Raw genomic sequence first — 24872 nt, 5'->3', positions numbered from 1 at the left:
ACATGGAAACAACCTAAGTGTCCTTCGATGGATGATTGGATATAGAAGATGTGATACATATATACAATGGAATACTACTGAGCCATAAAAAATGAACTATTGCCATTTGTGACAACATGGATGGATGTTGAGAGTATTGTGCTAAGTGAAGTAAGTCAGATGGAAAATGTCAAAAACTATGATTTCACCCATATGTGGGATATAAAACAAAATAATAAATGAACAAACAAAACAAACTCATAGACACAGACAACAGAATGGTGGTTGCCAGAAGGGAAGGAGGGTGGGGGGAGAATGAAGAGGGTAAAGGGGGTCAAATATATGGTGATATGGTGACAGAAGAAGACTAGAATTCAGGTGGAGTATACAGATGTATTATAAAGTTGTACACCTGAAATTTATATAATGTTAATAAATATCACACCAATAAATGTAATTTTAAAAAAAGAAAAAGAGCTAAACCTTCACACGAGGTACCAGAATAGAAGAATCAGAAGAACAAAAAATAGAGATGAACAGAAAACAAAATAATGGGTACAGAAAGGAACTTCCTCAACCTTATAAAGGTCATCTACAAAAACCCTACAGCTAACATTGTACTTAATGGTGAAAGACAAAAGACTTTCCTTCTAAGATCAGGAACAAGGTAAGGATGTCCATTTTCACCTCTTCCATTCAACATCGGATTGACTGGAGGTCTTCACCAGTGTAGGTAGGCACAAAATAAAAAGCATACAGATTGGAGAGGATAAAATAAAACTATCTTTAGTTGTAAGCAATATGATCATATAGACAGAAAATCCCAGGAATCTACAGAAACAGCTATGAAAACTAGTAGGTGACTTTAAGGAGGTTGAAGGTCAATATGTAAAAATCAACTGCTTTTCTATCACTATCAATGAACAACTGGAAAAAAAGCTTTAAAGTACATTTATATATAATAGCATCAATAAAACATTTAGAAGCAAATTTATTGACAGATATGTAAAATCTATAAACTAAAAAGTATAAAACATTGTTGAGGGAAATTAAAGACCAAAATAAATAAAAAGATATACCATCTTCATGGTTTAGAAGAATCAATATTGTTAGAATGTCAGTTCACCCTAAATTGATTTACAGATTCATTGCAATCCCAGTCAAAATCCTAGCAAGATGTTAAAAAGAAATTGACGTGCTGATTCTAACATTCCTATAGAAAATACAGATAAGCAAAATTTTGGTGTGTTTCCTTTAGTCTTCTCCCCCCCTCCACCCCCCTCCCGCCATGTATACATAAGACCATACTGTTTGGTAACTTGTTCTTTTTACTTCATGTATTGTGAAATGTTTTTGTTCACTGTTTTGTTTTTACAGAGCTAACACTTAAACCCAGATTTACTGTTTGTAATATCATTTTTAACAGCTGCACAGTATTCCATTTAATAAATGTACTAAAACAATTTTCGTCAACACTTTTGATCAACACTTAGATTGTTTCTGAATTTTAATTACCACAAGCAACATTGTTATCAACATCACATAATTAAATCTTTGGGCAAATTCACGATTATGTACTCAGGATAAATTCTTGATTTTGGCCGTGATGGGATGGGTCAATGGTGAAGGACGTTAATGCTGTTCACCAACATTTTTAGTTCCCCTTCCAAGCACGTAAAAGGATTGAACTTCCCTGCTGGCTAGGAATCCCATGGTCACATTCCCATTGCCCCCTGATTAATTAATAATGTTCTAGATCACAGCTCCTCTATCAGCCTGGGTCTAGGAAGGAAGGTGTCTTGGGCCAGATCTCCAGGTGACTTGCACTGAGCATGTAATGGAAATGAAAAATAAAACTTTGTTGATTTAAACCATTGAGATTGTGATATTGTTTGCAAGTCCACCATAACCCAGCCCATTCTGAAGAATATACACATACTGTGGAGGAAAAAGGAGTGCTGTCATAAATTCTTATGGGGGCAGGTCATGGTCAGTCAGCAGTCACTCCCAGGCCTATAACTTCTTTAGTGAAAGGTTTTTAAGCAAACCCTATCCGTTGTTCTTGTGTATCTATAACACATATTTAAAGTACCAGAAGTTGGGGTGGCCGGTTGGCTCTTGACAGCAAGGTTGCTGGTTCAATCCCTGTGTGCGCCACTGTGAGCTGCACCCTCCACATCTAGACTGAAACAACTACTTGGAGCTGATGGGTCCTGGAAAAACTCACTTAGTTTTGAAAAAAATGCCAGAAGTAATAGACCTCAAAGGCCCAACCACCATCAAGAGAGTGCATTATCTTGTTATCTATCCTGTAATACAGTCCCTGCCTTGCTTTCTCCTACCTTCCTGTAATCTTCCTTAAGTTCCCTCCTTAATTTCAAATGTATAAAAGAAACCGCAAAACTGCCATTCTACGAATGTTCCAGAGCCTCTTCAGGGCTTTAACATTCAGCCAGTTCTGTGGCTTTCCCTGATGTGTCACGGCTGTGTGGTCCCTGACTCAGTTGAAATCCAGAGTTATAGGGGTTTTGACATGAAATACGAAGGGTGGCTGAGGGGAGAGGAGATTGGAGGAGGAACTAAAGTCAGACTGGGACACTAGAGGTGGAGAGGAAAGAGGACTACCTGACACATGGTGGAAGCAGACTTGCTAGGACGTGGTAACCTGTTGGATATAAGAGTTAAGGAGATTTCCAGGCTGAGGAGCCAGGTGAAAGGTGATGTCCTTAGTTGCGATGAAAAGACCAAGTTCAACTGTGATGGTTGAAGTGGAATATCTCGGTGGGGGTGGATGGTCTAGTTGGAAATTGAGGCCTAGAGCTGAGGTGAGCTGGCGATGCTGAGCATGAGGACCAGCCATGGATGTGGTGTCTACAGCCCGGGCTCAGAGGAGTCTCTCAGAGACAGGCTGACCATATGGCCCAGGCCTGGTTTACACCCGCTCTCCTAGAGGCTGGTTTATGCCTGTTGTCCCTTCATTCTCAAGAGTGTTCCAGTTTGGTCACCCTACCTCAGGGAGAGCCTGCAGGGGGTGGGGGGGAAAGTGACTCTAGGGCCATCCCCTTGTCATTTCACTTGCTTTTTTCGGCTTCCTCGTCCTGCTGCCTCAGACCCTCTATTTTTTTCTAAAGTCCTATATTTTCACCTTTCTCTATTTTCTTCTTACCTTCTGTTCACTTCCCTGGGGAAGAACTGACCCCCACCCCCACAGATCCAAGCGGGTGTCAGTCCATTGTCCGTGGTGGTTACCCCAAGTCACACCTCTGTGGACTGAAGAAAGGAAGCCTGAGGGCTATCTACTCAGCTCTCCCCCAGTGGACACAGTGAGGCGGTTGGTGGTGTGGGCCAGGCAGGGGTATGGAGTTAGCGCTGGGAGGCCTGCCTTCTGGTGGCAGCTGTGCTGCTTTTCTGCTGTGTGACCTTAGAGCAAAGCATTCCTGCTCTTGGAGTCTCGGTTTCTTTCCTCTGCAAAAGATGTCTATTGAACAAGTGATCTGAACTGAGAAGTTGTGTTCATCTTATCTGGTGCCACTTCTCTTAGGTTTCAGGTTAACGAGGGGGGATGTCAGTCACCTGGGAAGAGAGGGTTTTGTGTGTATGTGCGTGTGGGGTCTCCCTTAGGGTATTGAGGCTGAGGACTAGCGTCCATGGGTCTGTTTAAAGACCAGTTTCTTGGAGGCTACCCAGCTGCATCTCTGTTGCCCTATCCCACGACAGGCCTGCACCAGCCCCTGATCGCCTGCAGAAGGCGCCGCGGACACCTCAAGGGTGAAGGGAGTGCTTTGGCCGGGTGGCAGTGCCCAGGTCACCGCAGCTTCTAGGAAGGGATTCCCAAGAGGAGCTCCGGAGCCGAAGACGAGAGGGGTTGCAAGGAGGAGGTGAGGAGAGCGAAGGGAAAGAGCAAATTAAGAGAAGGGACCAACCGGTTATGTGCTTGCACCTGTTTCCTCATTTACAGAACGGGAGCGATCAAATCCCGGATGCTGTGTATGTGCTGGAGCTCTCTGGCTCACAGGACTTGTGAAAATCAGTAGGAGGGTGCTGGGAACTTCCAAAGTGCTCTGCCGTGGGGGCTGAGGTGACGGCGACAACCAGAGAAAACAGTAAGATTTGTAGTCAAACCTGGGTTCAAATCCCGGATGCCACTTGACGTCTCTGAGCCTCAGTCTGCTCATCAGTAAACTGGGTTAAGGAGGCGGCCTCGCCGGGCTGTGTGAAGATGGAGATGCTGAATGTCCCAGAGGCAGCGACCGCTACTGGGATCGCAGTGGGTGAATTCAGGGCAGAAGGCTTGGGAAGCGGAGCAGAAGCCTGCGCAGGGTGGGCGGGGACTCCCAGAGGCGGCGGCACGAGGGGGTGAAGAAAAGCGCCGCTCCCGGCGAGGAAAGGGGGAGCCAGACCCATTCGGCAGGGTAGGGGCTGATTCCCCAACCCCCGACCCCTCGGACGCCGCTTCGAGTCCGTTTTTCCTCCAGGCTCCCGCCTGGGGTCCTCCAACCCGCTGTCACCTGGACTTTCGGGGAAGGGGGCGGGCCGCGGGGCCGGGGCGGGGAGGCGGGACTTGGCAGCCGCTGCGGGCCAGGGCCGGGGGGTGGGGCGAGGGGCGGGGGGACCGGGGCCGGCGCCCCGCGGGAGGCCGGCCACGTGACGCCCGCAGCCGGGTCGGGCCGCCAGGCGGGGAGCGCCACGGCGGCCCCAGGAGGTGGCGGCGGGCGCGGGAGCCCGGGCCGCGCGGGACTGGCCGTCGGGGCCCCGGGACGGCGGCCCCGGGGGCGCCCATGCCATGGAGAAGCTGGCGGCGGGGCTGGCTGGCCTGCGCTGGAGCATGGGCGCCTTCCCGCTCGACCTCATCGTCAGCCGCTGCCGCCTGCCGACGCTCGCTTGCCTCGGGCCAGGTACCGGGGGTGCTGGGAAGGAAGACTGGGGATCGGCGGGGGAACCGCGGACTCGCCAGGCAGGTGCTAGCCGGCCCGTGGGAGCGACCGCTGCCCTCCTCCCCTCGCGGGTCCCAGGCAGCTCCCGGTGCACCTCCGCCGGAGCCCCGGGGCCCCCCAGCCGACGGTCCGCCTGCTCCTGGGCCCCGCGGACGGGCTCGGACAGAGACCAGGACAGGGACCGGGGCGGGCGCGGGACAGAATTTTGCGGCCCAGCTGGAACTCGGAGCACCGCGCCCGCCCCGTCGGTGCGCCCGCCCTTCCCCTGCCGCCCTCAGGCCCCCGCCCGGGCCGCGCCCCCTCTGTCCCTTTGTCTCCAGACTCTCACCTCGATCCTCCCGCAGCCCTAGGGCCTCGGACCCTGTCTTCCCACTGCCGCCAACCCCCAGCCCCGCTCTGCCCCCCTTGGGATCCTTCTCGCACCCTCCTTTGCCGTCCCGGGAGCACCTCCGGTCCCGGGACGAGGCGGCCACCTGGGGGAGAGGCCCGAATGAGCGGGTCCTCCCGCCGGGTGTGTGCCCAGCCCCCGGCCCTCCCCGACAATTTGCCCCACTTCTCTTTAGAGCCTGGGGGTCGGGACTGCTCTGCTGATGGGACCGTGCATGGGGGCCCGAGAGGCGACCCTGGACGCTCTACGGAGCGAGGGACTGTTTGCGGGAAGTGGGGGCTGCTTGGCTGGGGGAGGGGCAGGAGCTGGGGCTGGCAGCCAGGCCGGGGGTTTTGTGTGCGAGAAGAATAGGGGTTTGGCCCGCGTTGGCACACTCGCTTCCCTGAATGCTAATGGGGCCCGCGGCCACAGGCTCCTCTCCTCTCCGCGGGGCCCGGCAGCCCCTCCTCCGACCCGCGGCGGCGAGGAGTGGGCAGTGAGCGGCAGCTTGTCCCCGGAGCGGGCACCGTGGCAGCGTACGTACCCAGGCTGTCGGGCAGGGGTGCCCCGCAGCCCAGAGTCTTGTTCCCCAGCTCGTCCGTGTGTGATCCGGAGACTGTTTTTGTCCACAGCAAGGCTGTAGGTGTCTGCGTGTGAACGTGTTATGCTGCCTCTCGGATCTGCCTGGCCACTTCCCACACATCGTCTTGGGCATCTCTCTGTCCTGGGGGCCTTTCTGAGCCCCTCAGTATGGTCAGGCCTCCTCTGTGCTCCCTTGAGGCCTCTGGCACCTCTGTCTTGTCTCCTATTGTGCTGCACCTGTTATAAGGGTCAGTGCGTGGTCTTCCCACTGGGCTTCAGTCTCCGTGGGGGGCGTCCTGCCTAACAGAGATTATGGAGGGAAGGAATGAATGAGCAATCGGTGTGATGGTCCAGCTGTCTGTCTTTGACAGTGGTGGTTATGGCTGTGGTCACCATGACTGTGAATATGTCATTAAAAGTATGTTTTGAAGTGTGTTTTATGCATTTGGAAATGGCCCCTTAGTGAGACCATGGGACTGAATTGTGTCATTGGAGTGACAGGTCCCTGTCAGTGTGGGCCAGGTGGCTCTGCTGGCTCAGTTGTTGGTGACTATGACCAATGACTGGGTGTGTGGAAAGGCAGGCTGGGGCTTAGCGCTGTAAGAGGAGGTTGCTGAGTAGGAGAGCTTCCTCTGCCCCAGGAGGTCAGGGGTTGAGGAGGGAGGCTCAGAAACCCCACCACACACACACACACACACACACACACACACACACACACACTCAGCAGGAGCCAGGCCTCTCCACATGTCCTGAATATATTCTATTCCCACCCCCACCCCCACCCTCACACACAAACACACACACACTTCATGAAGTCCCCAGCCATTAGAGTAAATCATTTCCCATTTGGTTGGATGGCAAAAATTTAGTAAGTTGTGTCTGAGGGGGCTGGGAAGGAGGCATCCCCCACCTCCGCCCTGCCCACCAGCTGCAGCCAGGAGACAGCTCCACTGGCCTCCTGGAAGCTGGGCCAGCCCCTCCTGCTCCCCTGGAAACCGTTGCTGGGGTTAGAGCCTCCTGGGCCCAGGCACCTCTATTGCAGTGCAGCTTCCCCCAGGACTAGACCCCCCCCCATTCTAAATCCACCCTCTCCAGCCATCATCACTGTGTTCCAAAGGCTGGGAGGATGAAGGCTGACAGAGGGAGAGCCAAGAAACAGCTACTCTGAGATGGGGTTAACGAGTATCTGAGGCTTTCGCCTCAGATTCAGGACCCCTGAATGCAGGAGACTGTCTGCCTGTGGCGGTGGGTGAACAGGGGCTGCCCATGAGAGAGCCAGGAATCAGCTCCTCTGAGCCCTGCCATTCTCCTGGCCCAAGTGGCTCATGGCTTAGCCTTCACAGTTGGGACTTACAACGGACAGCTCCTTCTCAGCTGTCTCCATTCCCCCAGTAAGACCCTCCTTGCCTGGCCTGGGCACTGACTTGGGGGCTGAGAATTCTGCTGCTGTGAATTCAGGTGGTTCTGAAGCCCAGCTCAGGTACCTGCTTCTTAGTCAGTCTCCCTTCTTCACCGTACCCTCAGCTAATTTGCTGGTCCCCTCTGTGAGCCCAGACACCCTCCACTCAGTGCCTCAGACTTCGCCTGTATTTTCTGTTCACATCTCTTCCCACTTCCTCATGGGCCTATGGGCTCCTGGACGGTAAAGACTGGGCTCATCTGCTAGGAGCCTTGGCAGGCAGTCCAATCCAGTGATGAATGAAGGACAGCGGCTGGGCTGGTTGCTGGGGCCCCATGGAGAGCCTGAGTCCTGAGAGACAGGCCTTGACTCAGTCCTGAGGCCACAGCTGGCAGCCTGCCTGGCCCTTGAGCATTGCTGACCTGGACAAAGATTATGGGGAACTGTCCCCCAGGAGACTCTTGGTAAGGAGGTGAGGAAGTCATCCTGCCTTTTCTTTCTGCCCCTCCAAATGTTCTCTTCTCCTTTCCTTCCTCTTCTATCCACCTTTCCCCTCCCAGGGGAGTATGCTGAGGGCGTCAGTGAGCGAGACATCCTGCTTATTCACTCCTGCCGCCAGTGGACAACCGTGACAGCCCACACCCTGGAGGAAGGCCACTATGTCATCGGGCCCAAGATCGACATCCCCTTGCAGTACCCAGGTGTGCCAGCCAGGGACAGATGGTGTAAAGCTGATGGGGGGTATAGGCTGGAGCGTAGGGTTTAGGGCAGGCTGGGGGAAGCTGTTGGTGACCAGCCTTTCCTTGGAGTCACAGGAATGAGTGGGGACAGGGCTGACAGTGTGTGATTAGGATTGGGGTTAGATTTAGGGGCCAGCGCTTTCCATACTCTTGTGTGGAGCCCTGAGTTTCTGGTTCACATTTGATTTTATAATAGATTTTAAACTAACGGTTAAAACAATACCCATACTCTCAAAGTGCTACAGATCCAACCTTACCCCTAACTAGAGACCTTCGGGTGTATACAGAGAGCTTCCTCATTAACCCTTTTTTGTACGGACCCTCGAAGAGAACACCTGCCAGGATCTTCTCGGTCCTGTGCAACCAAAAACCTTCAGAAACAAAGGGACGCTCGGGCTTGTAATCTGGCTGCATCTTTCAGCTCTAAGCCTGTTTTCCCCAATTTTTGTGTTAAACTCATTGTTTTCATTGACTTTATAAGTGAATGTTAAAATTAGACTTGTAAACAAGATTATGCTAATGAACTTCTACTTTGATCTGTGTTTTATATGATGTTAACGTTCTACATCAGATTTTGTTTCAAGAAAGGATTATGCCACTAAGAAAAAGAAAGTACAGCCATTTCATTTTACATATGATGAAACAGAGCTTATACCTAAGAAGGAAGTGACTTGCCCAGGGTCACACAGCTAGAAAGGGGCAGAGCAGGGGCAGAACCCAGGTCGCCTGGCTCCTGGGCTGGTGTGTCATCACAGCAGGATGCAGGGTCGTTGTCCCCTGTGTGGGAGGGACGGGAGTCTGAGGATCCCGTCCCAGAGATGCCGCCACCTGAGCCCACGATTCCACAGCGTCCCGGACACTGGGCTGAACATTTTCTTCATTTATCCTCCTAGCAACCCTGTGAGAAAGTCTAATCAACTCCATTTAACTCACAAGGAAACAGGGCCCAGGAGCTTCCGCAGCTTGCCTAGTTCTGTGTTTTAACTGCTACCCCCTCCCCTTCACCCCCCAACAAAGGTTGGGGACCCTTTGAGCTGGGAAGGCGCACAGTCCCTTCCTCACGGGTACCAACCACTCTTCCCCCTCTGGCCTTGCCTGGATCTCCCCTGAGCCAGCGGGACAGAACTCAGCCCTTTACATGGCTTCTGCTCTTCACAACCACCCGGTCAAGTTGGTACCCCCATAGTCCCACACCCCATTTAAAAACTGAAGAAACTCAAGTGTCTTTCTGACCTGGTACTGGGCTCTGTCCTGTGCCTAGAGCCTTTGAGGGGGATTGCCCAAACTAGAAACTTCCCATCCTGGGTATCTGTCATTGGTCCATGGTGAGGTCCCAGGTCTTCTTGGGTTAAAAAGCAAAAATTGGAAAACGTCCTCATTGACAGAAATGTAACTTGAGGGACTGTGCCATTTCAATTTGTGTCATTAAAAATCTGGGAAATCAAGGCCAGAACCTTCTAGGGAACTGTGGGGCCAAGGCTCTCCTAGCCTTTTCTCCCCGTGTCTTTTGGTGCCTCCTGAGTGCGCATGTAAGGTGGTGGTCATGGGTGACAGCTGGCTGCAGGGATGTCACAGCCCCATCCCCACCTTTCCGGTGGCAGCTCTACCCCCTCCCCCCCATGAGGGAGGGGAGGTGGAGGCCCCTTAGGAGGGGGAGGGTCAGTCCGGCTGGCGGGTTAACGAGGAAGCTGAGCTCTGCGCTTGTTCCTCTTAATGAATTAATAATAGTGCGGGCGGGCGGGGGCGACCAGCGGACCCGGTAGAGAGAGCCGCGAAAGCGGGGGTTGGGGAGGAGGGTGGCGGCGGGGCTGGGAGCGCTGCCCAGTGACCCGGGGTCTCCAGGCCACAGCCCACCGCCCAGGGAATGGGGACATTTGGCTCTTCTGAGACAGCCCCCCACTGGCCCAGCGGGGAACCAGACAGCTTCCCCAGTGATGGTCGCTGTGCCCTGAGCAGCACCCTGGGAGCTAAGTAGCATGCTTCCGTTTTACAGATGGGAAAACTGAAGCCCAGAGAGATTAAATAGTTTGCTCAAAGTCACACAGCTGGTTGGCGGCAGAGCTGGGATTCAACCTGGTCATTGGGACTCCAGGACACGCTGTGCTTTTAGCCATCATTCTTTATGGAGCATCTACCATGGGTCAGGTGCTGGAAAGGAGGGGTAACAGGCCAGACTGCTTCAGGCCGGAAGGGACCGCAGGCCAGTGCAGATGTGTTCTGGGAAAGAAGGGCGAGGAGGAGGGCAGGCCCGGAGTTGGGCAGGTCCCTATTGCTGCCAGAGACCTTGGGTCTCACGTAGTGGGAGCAGGAGAGGAAGCTGCCCCCCGGAGAGGCTACAGGGGGAGGAAAAGGCTTCCAGGGGCCTGAGCAGCCCTCCTGGGAGGTCTCCCTTCCTCCCTGCTGTGATGACCAGTGCTGGGCTCCAGGCAGCAGCCAGGGGGTGGGGCTGGCTACCATGGTTACATCGATCTTCCCTGCCACATCCTCCCCTGGCTCCAGCCCTGACTTGGCTCCAGCTCTCCCCACAGGGGGCAGTGGGCATTTCTCCCTGCCTGGCTGCTTATGGTTGGGGGTTTGTGTGTAGATATGGTGGAGGAGGGGGGCCACTCACTATTGGATGGGAGTGACCCTGACTCCTGCTTCCTGACGCCACACCACTGCTCCTGGCCAGGCCTCCTCCTGCGTTTATCCCCTGTTGCCCTCTAGAACTATGGCACAGCTCAGGCCTCTTCCCTCCAGGGTCTCAGAGTGGTTAGGGCAGCACCCAGGAGGTTAGGGGACCTCCTAGCCTTCTTCTGGGCATTTTCCCTTATCTTTCTTGGCTCTCGTTTCTCTTCCTGCTCCTACATGTTGATACTGCATGCCCTGACCTTGGCCCTCAGCTCTTCATACCCTGCACTTGGGGGTGGGGGGGATGTCTCAGTCTGGGTTTCTGGCTGGGTTTGGGGGTTCCAGGAACCCCTGGCTCTGTATACAAAATTATGTGTGTTCATGTTAGGAATACACTATGGGCATTCTTCTGGGAAGGTCCCCAAAGGGTTAAGACCCTCTCTTCGTTTTCTCTGAGCCATCTTACCTGCCCATAGCTAAAGCTGCCTCCTGTGGGCTGCTAAGCTTCTTGTCTATACTTCCAATGAGGCTCCCCAAGCCCCTGCCCTACAACCTGTTTTTTTCAGGTTTCCAGTTTTGCTAAACAGCTCTGCCAACTTGATTTCTGACCAGGCTGGTGGCCCAAGACCCTTCCTCCCTACTTGCCCCGCATCAGTTGCCCAGTCCGATGAATATTCCATGGGCCTCTTGGCATCCAGAACCTTTCGTAACCCAGTTGCTGTCTACTTCACTTCCTGTCATCGTACTACTCAAGCCTTACCCTCCAGGCACTCACCATTTCAGGCAGACCGTCTGCCTTCGGGACCCTGTCTTTGCTCATTCCCTTCCTTCCACCTGGAATGTCTGTTCTATAAAACTCTTCATTCTTAAGATCCTATCAGGCTGCCAGGTAGCTTCCCCCCAACTCAGCAGCCCTCAGCCCTCAGCAGCCCTCTAGCACTTTTATTAAAAATAAATCTTATTGGGGAACATTGGGGAAGAGTGTGTTTCTCCAGGGCCCATCAGCTCCAAGTCGTTGTCCTTTAATCTAGTGGAGGGCGCAGCTCAGCTCCAAGTCCAGTTGCCGTTTTCAATCTTTAGTTGCAGGGGGCACAGCCCACGATCCCATGCGGGAATCAATCCGGCAACCCTGTTGTTCAGAGCTCGCACTCTAACCAACTGAGCCATCCGGCTGCCCCACCTCTAGCACTTTCGTCACAATTCTGTTGTAGCACTTATCACATCCTGCCATCAATGGGTGCTGTCACACCCACTGTATCTAGAAATCCTTGGGGGCAGACTGTATTTTACCCAGATTTGCAGCCTCTGTTGGGCCTAGCTCAGTGTCTGGCACACAGTGGGTGCTCCATAAATGTGGAATGAATAAATTAATGACTATGACTGAAGGAACTACCAGGAAGACTATAGAAGCTAAAGAATCACTTTGTCTTCTCTTGGCCTGTTGTCCCCTTGCTTGTACAAGACTCTCTTCCTTCGGGATAAGGCCTGAGGAGGCCACCCATCAAGATGCCAGGGCGATTCACAGCTTGTCCCTGTGCTCATGTAGTAGACACATAAAAGGTGTGTGGCCAGTGAGGTAAGACAGTTACACAGGGGTATCAGTTTGATGGATGATCATCATTCTTGAAAGTTTGAGTCTGCTGGGGGCATCTACTGAGCCGGCCAAACCACACAGCCCTGGACTGCAGGTTGGGAAGACCTCATCTGAGGGAGGTGGCTTTGCTGGGCTCAGATCGGAGGTCTCTGGGACAGTGGGGCTGGATGTTGGGCCATGGCAGGATGTGTGAGCTGGGGTCAGAGTGGCTCTCCCCAAGCTTCAAGGGCCTGGGGCTGAGCAGCTGGTAGCCCAGTATATCAGTGTGGATCAGCAACCCAAGGCGGATGTACAGGATGCCGGGTCAAGGTCATTTGCTCCAGCCCCTCACAGGAGGCGCCAGAGGCCCCAACAGGGGAAGGGATTTGTCTAGGGTCATAGCAAGTCAGTGCGGCTGGGACCAAGTGTCCCCAACGCCATAGTGATGCTTGGTCAGAGGCCAGCTGTGTCCAAGTGTTTGGGTGCTAGCTTGCACTTGCGTTTCTCTCGGCAGGCACTCACTAGCCTCATCACACACTCACAGCTCTCCATGGCTTGAAGGCTGGGTTCTAGCTGCTTGGGTCTGTGCTCACCTCCCTGTGAGGCTTGAGCCAGCTGACCAGCTCCTTCTACCACATGCTGGTGCAAACCTGCCCTTCTGCCCACCTGACTTCCAGAGGGGCTGGCTGAGATGAGGGGAGCAGCAGGTAGGGACCATGTGGTCTCTTGGGATGCAAGCCATGCTCCCAGTAAGCAGGCCCACCCTAGAAGCCTGCGTTCCCTCCTGTGCAGGGAAGTTCAAGCTCCTGGAGCAGGCCCGGGATGTGCGGGAGCCAGTGAGATACTTCAGCAGCGTGGAGGAGGTGGCCAGCGTCTTCCCTGACCGCATCTTTGTGATGGAAGCTATCACCTTCAGTGTCAAGGTCAGTCCTTCTCACACCAGCCATGGTGCCCCTTTTCTTCTGGGAATCCCTGACCCTGGTTGTTTGTATGGTTGTCCTTAGAGTCCATGAGGTAAAAGGTGTCACAGTGTGACTTCTGGCAGCCCCTTGAGGGTCTTTGGCACATTTGGGCCATGTCAGAAGAGCTGGGTATATGGCCCACTGGGCTGAAGAACTTCCTGCAAAAGGGGGTGGAGGGTTATGCACTGACTTGAACACCTTTTAGGGCAGGCTGTCCTAACATCCACTGGCAGGGGTGGTGGTTGTGGGCAGCAGTGCAATGCACAGTCAGTCCCTCTCCTGGACACAGATAGCTCTTTACAAACCCCTTTCTTATCAGTTCATTTCTCAGTAGCCTTGTTGAATGGATGGAACATTATTATCACCCAAGTTACAAAGATAATGATAAAAAATGGACATTTATTGAATATTTGCAAAATATGTCACTGTACATATAGTCTATTTAATCCTTACAGCAACTCTTCCAAGTAAGTTATTACATGAGGTAATTAAGGCCACCAGAGGTTAACTCATTTAAGGTTGCACAGCCACCACGTGGCCCCTCCAGGATGGAACGTGGGTCCCTGACCCCCCAATCCAGTGATCTTGCTCTGGTCTCAGCCCTGGGAAGGGCTGAGAGGAGGGCTGCACTCCTAGGTCCTGGAGAGCCTCATATGAGGGCTGGCTTTCCCTGGGGCCCAGGCTAAGGCCTCACTGTTTCTGGGATCCCCAGGTGGTGTCGGGCGAGTTCAGCGAGGACAGCGAGGTGTACAATTTCACACTGCACGCGGGCGATGAGCTCACTCTCATGGGCCAGGCGGAGATCCTGTGCGCCAAGACCCCCAAGGAGCGCTCACGCTTCACCACCCTGCTACGCAAGCTGGGCCGGGCCGGGGCGCTGGCCGGGGTGGGTGGCCCGGGAGGTGCGGGGGGAACAGGCGGGGGCGCCAGGCCTATCAAAGGCAAGATGCCTTGCCTCATCTGCATGAATCACCGCACCAACGAGAGCCTGAGCCTGCCCTTCCAGTGCCAGGGCCGCTTCAGCACGCGCAGCCCCCTGGAGCTGCAGATGCAGGAGGGCGAGCACACGGTGCGCGCCATCATCGAGCGCGTGCGGCTCCCGGTGAACGTGCTGGTGCCCAGCCGGCCGCCGCGCAACCCTTACGACCTGCACCCGGTGCGGGAGGGCCACTGCTACAAGCTGGTCAGCATCATCTCCAAGACCGTGGTGCTGGGGCTGGCGCTGCGTCGCGAGGGCCCGGCGCCGCTGCACTTCCTGCTTCTCACCGACACGCCGCGCTTTGCGCTGCCGCAGGGCCTGCTGGCCGGGGACCCGCGCGTCGAGCGTCTGGTGCGCGACAGCGCCTCCTACTGCCGCGAGCGCTTCGACCCCGACGAGTACTCCACGGCCGTGCGCGAGGCGCCCGCGGAGCTGGCGGACGACTGCGCCAGCCCGCGCCGCGCGCGCCTCTGCCTGCCCGCGCCCCCGCGCGCCCCCGGGCCCGCCCGCGCCCCGGGCCCGCCGGGCGACGGCGACCAGGAGTACGTCAGCCCCGACTGGGCCGGCGCGCCCGAGCCCGGCGCCTCGCCCGCCGAGATCCCCTACGAGGAGCTCTGGGCGCACCAGGCGGCCGAGGGCCTCGCCGAGGGCCGGACCCGGCCGCTCCCGGGGCCGGACCTCATCTCCTTCGGGGCCGCGGGGCCGCCCCTCCTGGAGGCCGAGGCGCCGCCGCCTCCCGTCCCCCCCAAGTCCGAGGCGGTGAGTGACGCGGTGGAGGCGGGAAGGGTGGGAGGCAGGACGCGGAGCTCTGTGGCTCTGTCGCTCTGTCCTCGGGGGAGGGGCCCGCCAGGGAGCCCGGTTTGGGCCCCAAAAGCAAGTTCTCCTGGGCCTCCAGCCCTCGAAGTGAGTGACAAGAGTGGCCCAGGTGTGGGGAAGGGGAGAAGAAAAAGGGGGAAAGGGTCGCAGGAGCGTTTGTAGGAGGGATACCAGTGGCGGTGGCGTGGCAGTTGTGGGACAAAGATGCCAGTAGGTTCCTAGCCTCAGAAAACTTGCGATGGGTCTACAACAGCATGACCCAGGTTTCACAGAACAGGAGCCCTCCAAGCTGTCCAGTGAAAAGAAGGTTCCAAGGCAAAATAAGTTCAGAAAACGTGTGTAGGACTCCCGGCCTTCCAGTCCTGCTCTCTTTGGAGTCACACACCGTTGGTGTAGTAAAGGCTCTGAGAAGTCCTGCACTAACCTGTTTCTCTGTGTTCAATGCAGAATTTCCCAACCATACTTGTCCACAGAACATGGACAACACCCGTTAACATCCCAGGAAGTCCACTTTGATTTACAAGGAAGTCCAGTATTTGATTTATAAGGAAGAGATCCAGAGGGCAGATACTTTTCCTTCCCTCCCCCTGCCCCCGTACTGTTTCCCTTTTCTTTCTTCTTACTTGAAGAGGGAATATGTCTACTTTTCTGATTGTTTTTGATCGACTTCTATATTTTTCTGACATACACAGTGGATTTCCAAGGCGGTAGGAGACTGTATGTGTTGTGTGATCTTGATGAGTGAAACGGGTTGGAGAGATGATAAGGGGTGGGGTGGGTAGGTCGGTGGGGTGTGAGGCGAGGCAGCCTCTGGGCAAAGTGTCAGCCCCAGACATGCCCCTTGCCCAGTTGTTCAGGAAGATAAGGAATGCCAGTGGCCTTGGCCCCGGGACAGAGGGTGGAGTCATGGCTTTCTGCTTGCAGGTGAAGGAGGAGTGCCGACTGCTCAATGCCCCACCTGTGCCTCCCCGGGGTGGCAGTGGCCGGCTCTCCGGCAGCCCCCCGGTACCCCCACGCTTCCCCAAGCTGCAGCCTGTCCACTCACCCAGCTCCAGCCTCTCCTACTACTCCTCTGGCCTCCAGGATGGGTGAGCCCCTTCCTTCTCTTGGTCCTGGGCCCTCCTAAGGTGGACTGAGGCAGGGGAGGCAGGGAGGGAGCCAGTGCTGAGGAAGAGAAAGACTTTGGTTGGAGGGTTCAGGGCGTGCACCACCTAGGGGGAGGGCACTGGGGTCGGGTCTGGGGGCTTGGGGCCCAGTCCCTCACCCCCCATTGTCTGGCTTCGGTTTGCTCCTTCCCTGAATGGTGAGGATTGCATGGGAGCACTGCTCTGGTTCCCTCCAGACTGGGACTCAGCCACAGGGTGGAGTGTTCCTTGCTATTTTGAAATTTGCATGTAATTCAGTTTTGTTTACTTTTCCCTGGGGTGGGAGAATGCCTGAAGAAAGGATAAGGCAATCCCAGAAGCCTTGGGGGCTGGGGTATGGGCCAGTGTTCTGAGATCAGAGTGGCAGCCTCTGTGACCTGGCAGAGCAGTGTCACGTGTGTGACCCTGTTACGTTTCCCTCTTCCTGTCTTACACTTCGTATGTGTCTGTCTCTGCCCACAGGGCAGGTTCCCGCAGTGGCAGTGGCTCCCCGTCACCAGATGCCTATTCCCTCTATTGCTACCCGTGCACATGGGGAGACTGCAAAGTGGGCGAGTCCTCCAGCCGTCCACCCCCGGGACCCCTGCCCTCAACCACGCAGCCCAGCCAGGCCTCCCGTGCCCTCACAGAGCCCCTGAGCAGTAGAGCTGCCTCCCTCTTGGGGGCTGACACCCCTGTTAAGACCTACCACAGCTGCCCGCCTCTTTTCAAGCCCTCTCACCCCCAGAAACGCTTTGCTCCATTTGGAGCTCTCAACCCCTTTTCTGGGCCTGTCTACCCCTCAGGCCCTTCAGTGGCCTGCTCTGCTGGGCCGACGACCACCTCGGGTCCCCTGGCTACCTCCAGCCCTGCGTATTCCCCAGGCCCAGGCTCACCAGGCCAGGCCTATTCAGCTGCTCCCACCTCCTGTCCCACTTCCTCCTCCTCTTCCTCTGAGTGGCAGGAGCCAGCCTCAGAGCCCTTTGACCCCTTTGAGCTGGGGCAAGGTGGCTCTCCGGAGCCTGAGTTGCTGCGCTGTCAGGAGCCCAGAGCTGTGGGGGTACCTGGGCCTGGACCCCGCCTTTCACCGCTTGGACCCCCCAAGGCCTTTGAGCCTGAAGGTTTGGTGCTGCGGCAGGTCACTGCTCCACTGTCACCAGCGGCCCTGCAGGGGCCCGAGGCAGGTGGAGCACGACTCCTTCTCACCCAAGGACACCTAGAAGGGCCTCCTCCTGCCAGTCCCCGGGATGGGGCCACAGGCTGGGGAGGCCGGGAGGCCTCTTCCTGGCAGCCTCCTGCGGACCTGTCTGCGCTCTCCCTGGAGGAGGTCTCTCGCAGTCTGCGTTTCATTGGGCTCTCGGAGGACGTGGTGAGCTTCTTTGCCCGGGAGCGCATCGATGGCAGCATCTTCGTGCAGCTCAGTGAGGACATCCTGGCGGACGACTTCCGCCTCACCAAGCTGCAGGTCAAGAAGATCATGCAGTTCATCAAAGGCTGGCGGCCCAAGATCTGACCTCCCCAGCTCGTGGCCGCACCATTGGAATGCTGGCTCACAGACACTGGGACCAGCCATGGGCCTGCAGGGGACAGCACTCCCAGAGGCAGTCCTGCCTGTGGGGAGAACCTATGCTAAGACCGAGGCGTCTAGGTAGCCACCCAGAGCGAATCCAGGGGGACCCACTTGGAAATGGGGTCCTCTGGGGCGAGACCCCGGCATGGGGGCAGCTTGTCTTTGAGCGTGCACAGTAGGTAGGGAGAAGACGAGGCCCTAGAGCACACCTGGGCCTGGTGAGGCATTTGCTGCGATGCTCAAAAGCTGGCCTTGTGGTAACCTTTCACCTTCCTACTCTCTGCTACAGAGCTGCACAGCCGTCTCACTTCTCAAGCTTGTAGGTTCAGGGTAGAGACGAGGGAAGAAGATGGCCCGTAATTTAAGCATAAATTCCCCAAGTGCCCTCTCTCCTCCTTGCTCTGTGGGCTTTTGGCCTAAGCTGCCCCAGGGTCGGGGTGCTGTTCTGGGGGCCTCTGGGATGTCCTTCCCGTCCTTGTCTGCTCCACCCTGAGTGAGTGCCCTGGCCCTGAGCACAGGTGGATCAGGTATACGTCTGTGCCCTTGCACCTCAAGGCTCCACCTCTGGGTTCTGGCTCACGGCCGACTTTGGAAGAGCGCAGCTCTGCTGTTACCGAGTTGGGGAGGCAGATGGTCCCCCGACGTCCAGCGCCCCATGTTCTCCTACATCCCTCCCCCCGTCCTGCTGGGTGGGGTGCAGTCTGCCCAGACTGACTCCATGGGACGGACAGCAGGTCCGTGGAGCCGGCTGCTGCTTGATTCTAGCAGCACGTGGCGTTCAGTCACTTCCACGTCCCCCGGTCTCCTGCCCCGTCACTTGACTCTGGCACACACCTGGTGGCCCTCCCTGGTTTCCTGTCGGTGGCACAGGGAGGACGGTGGAGAGAGAAAGCACAGTGGCTTGGGAAGACCTGCCTTTTCCCTCCTGGAGCTTAGTCCTCCTGCACTTGCTCCCGTGCCTCAGGCAGGTCTCTGTGCCCCGCATCTTGTGCCTGGTGACCTATTGGTGCCCAGAGCAGGGTGGCCACTGTGTCCAACCGCCCGTCCCTCCGTGCTCTTCCCCGTGTCACCTCCCAGGACCGCAGTGGTTCTCATGTTCACTACTGTCAGGCCCCAGAGGTGCCAGCCTTTTCTTCTGCCTTACCTGGCCTACCTAGATATTTATTTCCTCCGTCTTTCTGTCTTAAGAGTAGCAAAGCCATGCTGGTGTCCCAAGCAGGCTGCCTCAGCTCTGAGGGAAGGAGAGTCGGGAAGTAGAGCACAGGTACTGATGCCGACACGTTGGGTTTCCTTGCCAGTCATTTAACGAATGCTCAAGGACTAGTGAAATAAATGCTAGACGGCTGAGGAACAGTGCAAGTGGAGTTTGGGGTGTCAACTGCTTTCTTCCTCTGGAGGCACAATGGATATGCCTCCAGGCGGGAAAGGACTTCGGTTCCCCAGAGGCAGCTGGCAGTGCTGGCCTCCAGTCCTGAAAGCCCCTCCCCTACCAGAACCTCCCACCTCCCACTGCTGTTTCAACAGATTTCATACCTGCCACGTGGAAAGACCAGACTTTAAAGAGCCACCAGCCAGGGCCCAGGTTGAACCTCCTGCACTGGCCCGAAGCCTGCCGTGAGGCTCTCAGAGCCCCACGTTTAAAGCTGATGGCCTTGGTATAGAGGATTGCTTCTCTACTGTCTACTGGTCATCTGAAAACCCCAAGTCAGAGTTGAGCTGGCTTTAGTCTGGCTTCCTAGCAACCGTCAGAGTTCAGTAGAGCCAGAGCTAAGCTCCTTGCCTGCCAGTCTCAGCCACAGAGCTGGACCAGGGCAGTATTTGAAGTACTTGCAACTGGCGCAGAGGCAGGAGCAATTGGTTACATCTCCAAGTTGAGAAGGCACAGTGATAGGACTTGAATTATGATTCTGCGCACACTCAGCGTGGATCCTTCTGCCAGACCCAGTTCAAAGCCCCGATGCTGTTACCCAGACTGGGCTCTGCTGCCAGAACACAAGTGAAGGAACTTTCCACACCAGAAGGCGGGGTGGGGGGGGCAAGAGTGGAGGGTCTGGCAGAACGGAGGTGGGGGTGGGCTGATGGCGTTCCTTTTCCTGCACAAACGTGCTGCCTCTGGTCATAGTGCACGCCTCTTCCATGCTCTGGGGGCCGCCAAGACGCGCGGGATAATGTTACCTCCTCTGTTTAACTGTAGCCTTCCCACAAACATCCTGAGGAGCATGTGTGAATGAGTCACACCAAGAAAAGCATCGGATGAAACTGCGATGAGGAGGTGCAGTTTAGGGAAAGAAGTCTATTACGTATATATGTCCTGGTCCTCCGTGCCTGGTACACGTCTGCTGCTCTGCTCAGCCGGGGCCACGGCCCCACTGTGAGCAGAAGCCCAGCCAAATCATTTAAAGAGTCAGTTTTCAAAGGCTCCTCTCTTAAGGTGCTGCCTAGAACTCTCAACACATTCTTAGCATGAAAGCACAGGGCTTTATTCCAGTTTACTCCCTGAAAGGGGTTTCAACCAGAAGGACAAAGACAGAAAACAATAACAACAAGCAGGCAGGGAGGCTGATAAATAAGTCTGGTTTTATTGTTATCCTGCGTGGCCGGGTGCATAGCTGCCCTCACCACCACTGGCCTCCTGGGAGGAATAGGCAGCAAAGATGGCTCCAGAGGTGCTGCCACTTTGTGTCTCAGTGCTTATAAATTCATGAGCAGTGGGGTCCACGTTCCAACATGAAGTGCAAACACAGCCAGACTTCACCAGGAGGGAGACAGGCCTAGCTGAAGGCACTTAAAGCACACACCAGTGCCGGAGCTTTTCCTCAGGTAAATCTAGACACTAGCACTGCCGGCAGTTGGGATTAGTGTGCAAGTGGCAGGGGGTGAGGGCCTGCTCACTGGTAGAACTTCTTGGTAGAGCTGTTAGCGTGGTCAATTAGCAGCTGGCATGGGGTGAACTGTTTTCCATAGGCAGCCTCGTACTTCCTGAGCCGATCCACTACCTTCTGAGCACCATACAGATCCACGAAGCGGAAGGGCCCTGAGGGAGAAACAGGATTTGATGAAGGAGACAGCAGCATGAGCTCCAGGATAAAGCGACCTGCCTCCCCACCTCCCAAGACCAACCTCCAAGGCAGGGTGGGAAGCCGAGCCCAAAGACTGCTCCGATGTCTCCCTCTGTGGGGGTGGCCAGGATCCCTTCCTGCAGGCACAGGGCGGCCTCATTCACAAATCTTGTCACCAGGCGGTACTGGATGTCTTCATCAGAGGAGCTGCCAACAGAGAGACATTCAGTAAAGAGCAGGCAGGGAGGGCTGCAGCGGCCTCTAGGAAATGAGGGCCAACCAACTGAACCTTCAACTCCAGAGACGGTGCCAGGCCCATCTTTCCCTTGGGAAGACAGCACAGAGATACGTGCCCTAAGGAACCTGAAGACGAGCACCTAGAGTAGGGTCTGCAACAGAGCAGACAGTGTCTCTTGACACCAGCAGCCGTCAATTACAAGTGATGATAAAGGGTTTGGAGGGCAAAGGGTCCTGGATAATTGTCTCTCTAGTTACTCTCTAGGACCTTCAGAGGGAAGGCTAGAGTAGGGGGTCTTCCCAGGGCTCGGCTGCAGTTCTCCCTTGAGGCCTGGCAGAGAATCAGCGGATGTGCGTGAGGAAGGGCAGAAGTAGAAAGCTCCGTTCCGGCAGTATCTACGGTGTTCACCACAGATGAGGAAGGGGCTGAGAAGCTCTGGGCTGATGAGAAACGTTTTCACACCGTGAGCCACTCCAACGGACTTACACATCAGGCTTAGGCGGCACCTTCAGACTTTCCAAAATACTGTCCATGTCAGAATTCAAACTCTTATTCTTCACACCCTCCTGGTAGATGTAAAAGCCCTTTCCAGACTTGCGACCTAAAAGAAGCAGGAAAAAGTAGTTATAAATTCTCAGAACCCAGGCTTGAGAAGTCTCTTCTCTGTTAGTCTGCTATAAAACTCCTGCGTCTCTCTGTATCTGTATATCTAGCTAACCCTAGAAATTTAGTGTTTCTCAGAAGAGTTCACAGAGAGGGAAAAAAGGTGTTTTTTGGAAGTCTGTGTATCTGGATGGGAAGGGCCACTTGGGTGAGTTTTAATGTCCAGATATGCAACACCAGGCCCTAGGATGCCAGGTCCTACCGCTGATTTTGCTGGTTTGCCAAGAGAAAAAGCCCCCTCTCTGGTGGGCCTCAACTGTGTACTCTCTCCAGAGGTTTTACTGCCTGCACACAGATGCCAGACTGTATATGGTGGAACCTGGAAGCAAGCTTGCCAGTGCAGCCTCCTGGATGTATTAGAGGCCCTGGGCAGGAGAAAATGCCTGTCAATCCGGCATAACTTGGGCAAGTAGTAGCGGAGCTTCAGAAGGCCAGAGTTGCACCTTCTGTCCATAATCTACAGGCCCACCCAGACTGAAATGTCTTGAAATCATTTTTGCTATGACAGTGGGCTCATAGTATGTTTAGGAAACACACTCTTCTCCCACATGGGCCTTCTGTAACTGGTCTCAAGAACCTGTTCAGATCGTTGTGACTAGTGGTGCTGGTTATGTTTCTTTGACACGACTCACCCAGGAAACCCTTGGACACCATCTGTTTTAGCAGTTCCAGGCTTCCACCTCCAAACCGCTCCCCAAAGGCTTTGCCTAGGTCTTCTGCTACGTGTTTTGCGACATCCACGCCAACTTCATCCACCAGTGTGGCAGCACCCACAGGAAAGCCAAAGCCTGTGGTCAGGGAGTCTAGCTTCTTAGGTTCAACTCCTTCCTGAATGGAACATGAAGCAGGGACTTCAGGGGCAGGCCATCCCCATCCCCCCACAGAGGCTCCTGGGGTTGACCCTCAGAAACAGCTGCGGGCAACACCTACTTCTCTCTTGGTGCCACCTGGCCAGGCCCAGGACTGGGACTGTTTCACCCAGGGAAACACAAGAAGTTAGGGAGCCACAAGGGGAAAGTCTGAGCCTTCCCTAACCTACAGCACTTCTACAGATGAAAAATTATTCATGTTTTCCTTGTATGTAATTCTGAATCTCAATAACAACGAGATTCCATGGCAGATAGGGCTGTTTCCCATGACTAGGAAGAGACATGACCAAGGGGCTGCGCCGCAGAGCCCGGTGTTCCCCGTGTCTGGTAAGTGCCTGGTGAGGAGGGGCCACCCTCTCCTGCTGGTGAATGACCTGTACGGCCACCGGACGGGGCTGCTAGTGCAGAAGCAGATGCAGCACCAATCAGACCAAGTGGGCCCTGCCTCAAAAGGGATGCAGAAACTGCACAGAAGAGCATGTTGGGAGGCCTTTGGCCTAATGGGGCAGAGAGGAAGCTAAGGGAGCAAAGCTAAAATTCTGCCCATTTTGGCAGCATACGCCCATGACTTCCCACCACGTGTGGAAAGGGAGGGCACAAAAGGGCCTTCTTGGAGAAGAGTCAGGAGTTATCAGAAGACCGTACCTCATCTTGACATTACCCATTTGGAGGACTGCTTTAAGGTGTGGAAGACGCCTCACACATTTCAAGAGCAATACCAACCTGGAGAATTCTGATGACTTCAGACATCATGGGTGCAAGACACCTCGTGGTGTAGAAGCCAGGTCCATCCTGCCAAGGGAGAGATTTTGAGCTCGCTGGCCCCTCCATCTGTTGTGGGTACTACCTGAGTCTGGGCGCTCCCCAGACATTATTTCAAATTCAAGGTGATTGTAATCTCATTCAGAATCCTTAAAATGAAATTACAGGGGAAGCCATAGCCAGGGGCAGCATGGCTTGAATCCAAGAGCACAGCATATAGTTTTATGGTCACCTGAAAGGTTTGGAAGGGCTGGGAGAATCTGCCCCATTCCCGACATGCCCAACTCCGACCCTGACTTGGTGGTACAGTCAGTACCACTGTCCATACTGTGGGCAACCAAGGGGAAATCATATCAAAAGTCAGTATATTTGCCCCAGAATAGTTACCACCAAGCTGGGTGGTATAAGGTGTCTTAATAAAACTTCTCCAACCCTGCCGCTGTTACATGGCTCTGTACCTTAACCACAATGATGACCTTCCCCTGCTTGAGACCCACAGCCACAGCGGAAGCCATTGTGTCCTTAGACGTTTTCTCGGTTGTGATAATCTCCAGTAGCTGCATCTTGTCCACAGGAGAGAAGTAGTGCATGCCGATCACCTGGCAAGGAGAACAAAGCCAATACCTTAATGCTCATGAGGACGCCTAACAGTGTTTTTTCTGCTAGGAAAGCACTGGAGAGAGGCAGTGATATAGGAGTACGGCTTGATACAGGCGAGTGGTTTGGGTCCACGGTTCTTTGATCAGAAGTTCAGTTTTTTCAGGGAGAGCTTATTGGAATCCTCTTCTTCCATCTGCTTCTAGGGCTTTTCACTAAGGGAAATCAATCCTACCAACAACTGGTGCCAGAATCACAGCGAAAGGCCGAATTAGATTTATCGCGGAAGAATGTAGGTTCCACTTAATGATACTGATGGTTTAGATGCTGATGAGAGGGTCCACTGTTTTGGGAAGTAGGGGCAGGCAGAAAGCAGTCAGTTGTGGGCAAACTGAGATGGCTGGGCACCTGACTTGTGCCTCTTTGGCCTTCCTTGTGTATGAATGTCATAGGTGAGCAGGTGATGGCAGCTATCCAAGATAACAGCAGGCTAGACTGCAAAGGGTGATGCTTGCTCCACTCCACTGGGGAGAATGAGAGGTTGGCATCAAAGGGACAACAACAGGTCCTCCTTTGCTGATTTTAAATGCTGTGGAGGTGCTCTGAGTGATGTGACACTGCCAGCCTGTTTAGCTACCCTCAGACTATTTTTGTGTCTTCCCTTAGTGTCACACTATCAGCTGCCACATTTCCCTGTGACCTTTTCTTGCCATCAATGAGCCTGCCTTTGTCAGGCCCCACCATCACTCCTAATCTGTTGCGTGCTAGGAAACAAGATGACCCTGCATTAGCAAGCTATTAAAATAGGAATAAATAGGCTTTGTGTTTTTAGTACGTGGACTGTGTTATCACCCTTCTGAAATCAAAGTTCTTTTCTACGGCCTGCCTACCTTTGGCTGGTTCTGGTTAGATGAGGCTAACTGGTATCCTCCTGAGAGCTGAAGTGTTTTATTTCTCCTTGAGGGTTTTCACTTTTCACTTCATTACTCTGATAGCAGAAGCCCAAAGATAAATGTCTAGGCATCATTTCAAATCGCTGTAAGTGCCCC

At 54.6% G+C, this 24872-nt stretch overlaps 2 protein-coding genes across 3 annotated transcripts in view; one reads left to right on the top strand and one right to left on the bottom strand.

Annotated features, from left to right (window-relative positions):
* Window positions 1–4659: 4659 nt before the first annotated feature.
* On the top strand, window positions 4660–18992 carry GAREM2 (GRB2 associated regulator of MAPK1 subtype 2). Of its 2 annotated transcripts, none has more exons than XM_081068639.1 (6): window positions 4660–4874; window positions 7822–7962; window positions 12977–13107; window positions 13859–14884; window positions 15866–16029; window positions 16549–18992. In XM_081068639.1, the coding sequence occupies exons 1-6, from the start codon at window positions 4763–4765 to the stop codon at window positions 17576–17578; spliced, it is 2604 nt and encodes an 867-aa protein (XP_080924765.1). In that variant the 5' UTR covers window positions 4660–4762; the 3' UTR covers window positions 17579–18992. The 2 variants fall into 2 exon arrangements, with proteins under 2 accessions (XP_080924765.1, XP_080924764.1); XM_081068638.1 differs by lacking the exon at window positions 4660–4874 and adding an exon at window positions 5357–5816.
* Window positions 18993–20192: 1200 nt separating this feature from the next.
* HADHA (hydroxyacyl-CoA dehydrogenase trifunctional multienzyme complex subunit alpha) overlaps window positions 20193–24872 on the bottom strand; it is a 38399-nt gene continuing 33719 nt past the window's right edge. Inside the window, exons 15-20 of the mRNA XM_081068640.1 lie at window positions 23685–23825; window positions 23188–23256; window positions 22228–22423; window positions 21419–21533; window positions 20756–20901; window positions 20193–20669 (exon numbers count right to left, since the gene is read on the bottom strand). Of these exons, the coding sequence (XP_080924766.1) occupies window positions 20524–20669; window positions 20756–20901; window positions 21419–21533; window positions 22228–22423; window positions 23188–23256; window positions 23685–23825 (813 nt within the window). The 3' untranslated portion in view covers window positions 20193–20523. The remainder of the gene's footprint in view (window positions 20670–20755; window positions 20902–21418; window positions 21534–22227; window positions 22424–23187; window positions 23257–23684; window positions 23826–24872) is intronic.

Source organism: Rhinolophus hipposideros, assembly GCF_964194185.1.
Source record: "Rhinolophus hipposideros genome assembly, chromosome: 12".
Lineage (NCBI taxonomy): Eukaryota > Metazoa > Chordata > Mammalia > Chiroptera > Rhinolophidae > Rhinolophus > Rhinolophus hipposideros.
Note: the sequence above shows the minus strand (reverse complement) of the source record. Positions and strands in the feature narration are given on the sequence as shown.

Excerpts from the sequence above, each read along its gene's own strand:
- GAREM2 (XM_081068638.1), top strand. The coding sequence starts at position 5,504 with ATGGGACCGTGCATGGGGGCCCGAGAGGCGACCCTGGACGCTCTACGG. Across the intron at positions 5,817-7,821 it reads GGAGCGGGCACCGTGGCAGC|GGGAGTATGCTGAGGGCGTC; the intron begins GTACGTACCCAG and ends TTCCCCTCCCAG. Across the intron at positions 13,108-13,858 it reads CTATCACCTTCAGTGTCAAG|GTGGTGTCGGGCGAGTTCAG; the intron begins GTCAGTCCTTCT and ends TGGGATCCCCAG.